The sequence below is a fragment of the Phoxinus phoxinus genome (assembly GCF_949152265.1).
Source record: "Phoxinus phoxinus genome assembly, chromosome: 12".
NCBI lineage: Eukaryota > Metazoa > Chordata > Actinopteri > Cypriniformes > Leuciscidae > Phoxinus > Phoxinus phoxinus.
The window spans coordinates 18,534,857-18,543,861 of NC_136887.1; the positions used below are offsets into that span (position 1 = coordinate 18,534,857).

The following is a 9,005-nucleotide window of genomic DNA, read 5'->3' on the forward strand; positions in this document are numbered from 1 at the left end:
TCATTGTAATCATTAAAAAGAGGAAAGAAATGTTATGGGTCACGCGACTGGGCCTGCTGTCGAACGGTCAGTGGAAATTGATGGTCATAATAAACAAAGCGACGATATTGACTTTCCAGAGTCATACTATTATGGCTATAACAGTGTTCGTGCAGGGTCATTTATTTTAATCAATGTTTAATAGAATGCCAATTGTCTCGACATATTGGGCTAACGAATATTAAACCATGATCAGACAGGCAGGCCAAAATCACGAGAAAAGCACGCAGAAGGATACATATAACGTCACAGAACCGGAACCACATCGCCATCTAGAGGCTGAACTACAGCACAACATAAACACACGGTACTGCGGATTCATTTATAAAGGACGTGAGAATGACATTCAACCGTGTTATGTCTCACAGAATGCATCACTAGACCCAAAGTGTATATAATAATGTATAATGTGCTAGAAGATTTAGTTCCTGAAATAGTGTTAAAGGGATAGTTCACTTTAAAATGACAATTATGTCATCATATAATCACCCTCAAGTTGTTTCAAACCTGTATGAATTTCTTTTTTCTGCTGAACACAAAGGAAGATATTTTGAAGAATATCGGTAACCAGACAGTTAACTGTTCCCATTTATTGTTCATCAATAAATATGCCAAAACAATAAAACAAATGGATAAATAATAATATTTTTAAAATCCACAGGGACACAGTATTATTTGAAAGATTTTATTAATTTATAATACAAGATTTAGGGATTTTTTTTTTACATGTAATAATTTGTAGCTAATTTTCATAGCAGTGACAATGATAAAACACTCTTGCAGTAATTGGCCAACCAAAAGAAGATTGGAGACAGTTTCTGTGGACACTTTCCACAACAAACTCACTATCTTTCCACAAAAAAAAAAAAATCCTCATCCACTCACTCCCACACACGCACTTAACACGAGTCAGCCATCTGATGTGTACTAATAAAAACTCATACTCGGACAAGATAAAAAGGTCCAAATTATTACTCCATTATTAATAATATTAATTTTCCACAATCAAAAGGCAAACAAAACAGACGGCTTACAAACATTAGGAAATAAAACACTCAATTTTTTCTTTCTTCTGGCCCAGTGGGAGGCCATTAGGGCCGGCCATCCCCAACACACATTTCTACCTCTAATGCAACAAAGTAGCAGGGGGTCCATGAATCCATAGCGCTTATAATGGGGGCGTTTATTAGCCCAGCCCTTCGCTCCAGACAGAGGCTTTCGGATGATTTCCTTATTCTTTGCACCTGGACTGTGTCCCTCAGGACGCATTTTAGACAAGCATGGGACAGGATACAGATGATATATCCTGACTGGGCAAGAAGAAGAGTTTGTGTCACTTCACATCAAACACATGCTTCTTTAGCGGAGACGAGGAAAAGAAAAGAAAAAAAACTATTCAAGTAGACACAGGGTGAATGGTTTTCAAAGGCGGCTGGTACACACCCAGGGCGAGGAAACACTAGACTAGGGTCATGCACAGATGTTGACGTAACTAGGTAGTAAGAGGAGTCTGGCGACTTTGAGATCCACTCTCGATTGGTCCTAGGACAAAGGCAAAAAACGCAGGTGGCCATGGCACAGTCAAATCCACCAGCGCTATATCAGACTCCCTCAGTCCACAGCATCAGACTGGTGCTTGTGTCATCACACCTCTCTCTCTCTGTAAGCTCCTTCTGTTTGAGGCAGGCAGGAGGATTAAGACTACAACACACACATAGTGACTTCAGATAAGGATCCGTGTTAAGTGCAATCAAAAGTCTGTGATTATGACGCATATTAAGCTTCATCTGAGTCAGGCGTGTAATGCCAAGTGAAATCTGACACTTGGGTGTTGGGAGAACAGAAGGTCTCTCGAGTACAGGACGTCCCTCTGAAAACCTGTTCACACATCCGTTTACATAATTTCCTTTCAATGATTCAGGTATTTCATATTTGCACAGTTGAATATTTTCAGAGGCGACGGCCTATAAACTAATGGCCACTTTACCAAGCAAAAATACATTTTGGCAACCAAACCAAACGAAACGAGAAAACCAAACCAAGGCAAACGTATGAGATTTGATAAACTTGGCACAAGAGAGTCTCCAGCTACTATAAGGAGCAAAAACACTGAACGAAAACCTAGTCGCACTGTCCCTGGAGCTGTTCTGTAATCATCCAGAATGCACCACGGGTTGGTGAGCAGAGACAGGAGCGGGGAGCAGAAGGACAGAAGGAGGAGGGGAACGCTTTGTTTGGGTTTTACAGCAGTAGACAGCAGCTGCTCTCTGTAGTCTTCTCCCTGTTCCTCTGGCCTACGAGAAGAGAACAAATATTGATTGACACCTAATAAATCAAAGAATCACAGGTCCTCCTCTGAAACACTCTTCAGTTACAAGAATGCGAGGGAAAAGCAGGACACTATGATGACTTAACAGAGGAGGAAATAGCACATTTTCTTCCTTGAATGACATGCTGGGTGTAACTAGTCTATAATTAATGAGGGGTGGTATTAAAATCAACATGAAACCACATTCAGAGCACAGTTGCTTCGGGAAAATATAATGCATTTCAGAGTGAAAGAGAATATTCAATGAGAAATGCAAATACAGGAATGGGTCGGATCAAAGTGGGCGTTCTATACGAACCAGGCCCAGTTTATAATCAGCCTCAAATTCTACTTTGAAATAAAAGCTGTTCTTTTGAACTTTCAATCAAATAATCCTGTAAAAAAAATTGCATCACGGCACAAAAATATAAAACACTGATAATAATAATTAGAAAGATTTCTGAAGGATCATGTGACTGAAGACTGGAGTAATGAGGTTTCATATATACATATATAAATAAATATATATATATAAATCTTAAAAACCCCAAACTTTTGAATGATAGTGTATATAAAGTAATTATGGTCGATACTGTTTTCATGTTGACTTTGTATGAAATCAAGGGAACTTAAAACCACAAAGACTGTGGGCTACAAATGGTCCATTTATTCATGTTAACTATCTATTGTGACGCGACATTGTGAATGCTGGCTAAAACAAGCCTATGCTCTGAAGCCAGACAGTGTTTCTATTATACATTATCAATACATCAAAGCATGCAACCTGCTTCCTCATTCCAAATATAATAATGACAAGTCACAGTGAACAAGAAGCTAATTTCAAAAAAGCCAGCATAACTTGTTAAACCGGAAGTACCAAGAAAGTTACAGACTTTACAGATTTTACGTTACAGTTTTGAATCAGCATTGTGTGACTGGATAAAGTTCAGCGTTAATATGACTCTTTGCATCTTAATTATTATAATGTGTCTGGAAGATTTAAGCCAGTTGCTACCTGGCATCAGTCCTCCAATTACTGCTGTGTCCTTGTCCTTAAAACAAAAAGTGGATGTGGATAGGCAAGCCAAAGACATTCAGCCAAGTTTAGAGCAGTAGGAGCTTGCCAGAGGAATACATCATCACTTACCATGGGAGTTCGGCTCTGGCAGCGTCTCTCTGGCAACCAAGTGCATGACAGTTGTTCGGCCAGGGGGCAACTTCAGAGCTATTCAACAGAGAAGTGGCATTCTGAATATCTGCAAACAACTTGGCTACTTTGCCCAGTACAAACAGCTTCTGACCTCCAGCATATTTTAACATCCACTTTCACTGTCCTCACAATAATGTAGAGACAGACAAAGAGAGCAAAACAACAGGACTGTCAAAGTGTGTTGACCGTGACAGACACGCAGACAAGGTCTAGTGCTCACCTCCTAGTGTGACATTGCCATGCAGGAAGCGGCCCTGGAAGATCAGCCTCAGGATGCTGGGGCTGCTCACACTCTCCTCCTCCCAGCCTGCAACGCAAGTCATTACATGCACTACTGAAACAGGCTTGCATGAAGCTTCACTATGAAAAAGTGGTCAAGATCATAGCTGGACCATATGTGGTCACAGATGAAATCCAGTGAAAGTAAATTAGCAATAAGAAAAGCATCAATCCATATACATCTATGACAGACACTACCATTCAAAAGTTAAGGTTTTTCATGTTTATTATGCTCACCTAGGCTTCATTTATCTTTAAATTTTCAGCATCAATACTCCAGTCTTCAGTCACATGATGCTTCAGAAATCATTCGTATATGCTGAATTTGGTGCTCATGAAACATTTCTTCTTATTATCAATGTTGAACAGTTCTAAGTTATGTTTAATATTTTTGAGAAAAGATTCTTTGATGAATAGAAAGTTCAAATTTGAAACGGAACAATCTTTAGCCACTTTTAATCAATATAATACATCCTTTCTGATTAAATGTATTAATTTCTTTAAAATAAAGAATCTTACTGACCCCAAACTTTTGAACGATAGTGTTGCTATTTCAAAGTGATTCTTAGAAAAAAATTTACATTCTGTGATTGTCATAACATTTTACAGTGGATGATGTTTAGCAGTTCCACATATTATTGAGTTTAAACTATTTTGTTGCACAAAAAAAAAAAAGTGTTAAACACAAATACAATACTTCAACTACAAATACAACAACAATTAAAATATACACTTAAAACATACCTGCTGGCCAGTTTTCAAAAACATGGCGGGCAATGTCTGTGGCAGAGTCATTCGGAGAGAAAGTGAAATCCTGTGTCTGCCCACTTACAAGGATCAGCCGTAGATTCACCTGTAACCGAGTGAAAGGAGATAGGAAACTAATTAAATCCTTAAATCGTGAAGCAGTGCCCTATAACTCATACACAGTGACATGTCCACCAAATAGACCTTAATGACCCTTCAATCTGTGCTCACCCTACAAAACATGACGACCTGGAGAGTCCTTTGCAGAAATGGGCATTCCCTCCTAATTAGATTTATGTTCAGCTTTAAGGGTGAAACTAGCTGCTACCCTCTTTAAAGGTTCCTGTGAAATGGTCCGGTGAGTGGGAAATGGTCCCTACCCTGCGTTTACCCCCCTAAACGCAGGGTAGGGCAGAGAGGAAGTGCTAATGCCTTTCGTTTGCATGTAGTGATACCAGCCCCCCCTTTCCTAGACACCCCTTCAACCTAATGCGATAACCCCAGGTGTCCCAGACAACCCAGGGCTGAGTTATTAAATTTACATGGCCCATGCATCACCCCTTGCAGGATGAGGGGAGCAGCACGGTGGATTAGCACAATAAATTTGCCCCATGCATGAGTCCTATTAAAAAGCAACAGACAGACAATGCCTCTACAAGCAGTATTAATAACACCACAAAGGCCAACACACGCTTCATGCCAATGTTCATACGTCTAAGAGATCCATCATGCTGCCTAAAAAAAAATAAGGATTATGCGATTTTTACTGCCAACATGTTCAAAGGCTCCACCCTTAGCATTTCCAACATTTCTCAGAATAGGAAAAACAAATCAAATAATTATTTTACTATCATTTATTTACTATTTTATAATAATAATGATTGTACTATAATAATTGTAATTAATATTAAATATATTCCAGCAATAATAGATACTACAGCTATAAATTCATAGACTAAGACTATAATCACAAATAATTCTGACAAAATCTAATCTATGTTAGCCAGCTATTTGTTTTTTACAGTGGTTAATTTTAAATCAGTTTGCAACACTATTCAATACACCAGAAAAAAAAAAAAAAAAGATTTAACTTGATCAATCAACACAAGATATTGTGATATCGCCACACTAACCAATTTAGGAATGCGACCTCTTTAAATATAAACAGCACCATAAGACTCAATATCTGCACAGAAAAGACACAGAGTGCCACTATATCAACCCATAAATAAAATCACACCAGGGACTTTGAGATTCCAAAGAGTCTCTTGTTCAGTTTATTTCTTTCAGGGTTTAAACGTCCTTCCTCCCCTCCCGCTTCATGGTTTTCAATGACTGCAATTTAAACATTACATCACCCACACTCAGCGTACAGAGCTTGGCCGGGCATTAATGCTTTCGTTCAGAATCAGATGAAGGGGGGTTTAAGAAGGTGAGCCAGTTGGCCCTGGCACTGCTGTGTGTATAAAGCCACATACGACACAAAGCACAAAAACTAGTGAAAACTAGCTTCATGGAGACACTGCAACCAGTCAGAGGACCAGAACAACTTTCAACATGTTTCTGAGAAAGTGGAAGTGAAAGAAGAGACTCAGTTCCTCGCAGTTTCAACTAAAAATGTGCGAGTACAAGTTGAGTAAATCTGCTTATATTATTCTTTAATTTGAGTCAAACATACTAAATCGTAACATTAACACCGGCTCATCAGCTCGCAATAGGGGGGCACGAGTTTTCCCTTCCACCCCACCGTGACAGCAGCCCAGGTCATGACCCAAATAGTGGAAGCAATCATATAACATGACAGGAAAAGGACAACCTCTTCCAGCCACAAAAATGTGTTCATCCTCTCGCACCACGTGCCAGCTAAATCCTTACTAAGGGCCCCCCAATGCCCTAACCTAACCTACTGTGAAATCGGGCTCCTGTGCCAAGGGCATTTGCAATGTAGGGCACCCCACCCCCATTCAGACACTCTTGAAAGTATTCGGCTTTCACCTATGGGGACCAGCGGTGAGAACAAAAGAGGTCAAACCATGATGCATGACGTCACAATAACAGACTGTTTACAAACACCAAGCCCCCAATAAAAGGCACGGAAAGCCCTTCTCCAGCCTGCTCGGGTGGATTTAGGGTGTTATCAGCAAATCTGTGATGGATAATATAGACGAGAGCATAACAAACAAATAAGCACTCCCTGCTGCCCCAGTTCTTAAAGCCTTGACAAATACAAAACACCAAATCTGCCTAAATGCCCCAGAACCAGTACGCAAACACCTCTATAATCTCACGGCTTATATTTTTGTCTGCAATAACTTCAATCATGTTGCTTTCATCCCAAAATTACGAGTATGGGATGCCATATTTGGCTACACGTCATGTCACTTTCAAATCAAGAGCTTAAAGGCATCACCATTTGCCCCATCCCCAAATAATGGAAGGAAAACAACATAACCCAGAAACAAACAGGTTCAGAAAACAACAAGTAATCTCAAAGCAACAGTAAGACAGAGTGTAACATACAAGTGTAACATTCATTTTGTTATCTCAGCCTCAAATACAAGTTCAAATTCACAACTTTTCTAATGTAAACCCATATTAGGACTAACAAGAAAAGGTCAGTGTTATTTTAGTATTATTTATTTATTTAGTAGTTATTTAATTTGTGTGCTTTTGTCATTTTCATAAGTTTTAGTTTTTTTTATTTAGCCTTGATTTGTTCTAAATTTTAGTCTTTATTTTAGCTTTATTTCAATAAACAAAAGTTAAGTTTACAATAGTAACTTGGTAGTTTATAATATCACTAACTTAAATTATTTCATTTTCACAGATGCAATGACGTCTCCCCACAAACGCGGATAAAAGGAACAGTTTACAATGAAAACAGTTTAGTCTATTCATCAGATAATGCCATCAAAGGCTTGGAAAATAGTTAATGAATCATTTCCCCCCCTGTCTTCTTATAACTTGACAGCCATGGTCACCATGCTGGAGCAGCATGAACATTGTGCCAAGGTACTTTTATGGCATTTCAGAGACAAAATAATGAAAATAAAATCAGTTCTGTAGAGCAACAAGGTAAAAGTAGATGACGACAATGTACATAATTCAGTGAACCCTGTAACTTTAAGATTTGAAAGCTTTCTAAAAATGACACCTGATGCTTCATCATATTGATATTGTGTAATGGTGCATGATGCAAAGAGAGATCTGGCCTGATATACTCACTGTGTCAGGGTCTCTCTGAGAGGTCATGGCTGTGATCAGAGGTGGAGGGCAGCCAGGAATCGATGGTTGACCAGCAGTGAGAGGGCAGCACAACCCCTGGCACAAAGACTCAGTATGTGTCTTCTCCCTCTGGCCTTTCGCTGCCTCGCACAGCCTAACACCAAGTCAATTATTCACAACATGCCACACACATTTGTTTACTATACACAGTCCAGTGGTCAAACCAGCATAACCACGATAAAATTAATTACTATCTTAAGTGACATACTTTACTTAGACACTAACAACATACAGGTGAGATGACACGACATTACAAACACTAGACGAGCACTAATTCACGAGATCCTGGTGAATGTTTAGCGAGTAAGATAACTGCTAGGTAACGTTAGTGCTCGAAGTGATCCGATATACTGATTAATGAATCACCTAAACAATATGCAGACATATAAACAATAACTTACACTGCAACTGTTATATGGCTCATAAACAGATGGACGTTTAACAGCGCGGATGTGTAGGGAAATGCAACAAAAACAAACGTCACATACCTTTGCTCAACTTGACGTGAAGCCAAACTGTTGTTTGTATTACTGGATCAGCATTATATATCAGCTTGAATCCGTGTTAGGAATCCAGACCTGCCTGTGAATCAGACAGCAAACCAGGATGAGCTCGACTGCTGATCAGGAAAAAATATATAGTCCAAAATCAAAGACACATCAAAACGATGATACACGAACCATTAAAGAAGAGAGATGTCTCGATTATGATGCGAGAGATGTGAAAGGTTGTATGAGCAGAGAAAGTGCGCGCGACCGCTGGCCTTGAGCTGGAATAATTTTGACTGCGGCAAAATAAAGAGGAACTAAAACGACCGCTTTGATCGAGTAACAGACGCCTATCAAACCCGGCGCGGTCGTTTGACGGTCCCGTGCTTTCGTGATATATTAACTGATGGGTATATCCATCGCTCGAATCAGATCAGATGTAGCCAAAATCACTCGCAGCGTTCGATCAGATTAATGGCTGAGAATTTAAAGACACCGGAAGTCAGCTGGCCATATATGCAGGAAACGGAGCACAAGGCTTTCTGGGACGTGTAGTTTTAAGGGAGCTCTCCATTTTGTTCGCACCTTGCAGAATGGCAGTCATTTCACATGCTGTGTGATGGAATGTGGGGTGTTCTCTCTCTCTTTT

The 9,005-nt window shown here is 39.6% G+C and overlaps 1 protein-coding gene across 2 annotated transcripts; it reads right to left on the reverse strand.

Moving 5' to 3' along the window:
* Positions 1 to 597: 597 nt before the first annotated feature.
* On the reverse strand, positions 598 to 8,880 carry ubl3b (ubiquitin-like 3b). Of its 2 annotated transcripts, none has more exons than XM_079631328.1 (7): positions 8,549 to 8,880; positions 8,357 to 8,450; positions 7,809 to 7,962; positions 4,581 to 4,689; positions 3,778 to 3,864; positions 3,495 to 3,572; positions 598 to 2,333 (listed from the first exon to the last, which is right to left on the reverse strand). In XM_079631328.1, the coding sequence occupies exons 3-7, from the start codon at positions 7,833 to 7,835 to the stop codon at positions 2,281 to 2,283; spliced, it is 354 nt and encodes a 117-aa protein (XP_079487454.1). In that variant the 5' UTR covers positions 7,836 to 7,962; positions 8,357 to 8,450; positions 8,549 to 8,880; the 3' UTR covers positions 598 to 2,280. The 2 variants fall into 2 exon arrangements, 1 of the variants encoding a protein (XP_079487454.1); XR_013799838.1 differs by having other exon boundaries at positions 711 to 2,333; positions 3,363 to 3,572; positions 8,549 to 8,860.
* Positions 8,881 to 9,005: the final 125 nt, after the last annotated feature.

Coding starts and splice junctions, on each gene's coding strand:
- ubl3b (XM_079631328.1), bottom strand. CDS start 7,835: ATGACCTCTCAGAGAGACCCTGACACA. Junction 3,865..4,580: donor TTTTGAAAACTGGCCAGCAG/GTATGTTTTAAG, acceptor CTTGCGTTGCAG/GCTGGGAGGAGGAGAGTGTG. Junction 2,334..3,494: donor GCCAGAGCCGAACTCCCATG/GTAAGTGATGAT, acceptor CTCTTCTCGTAG/GCCAGAGGAACAGGGAGAAG.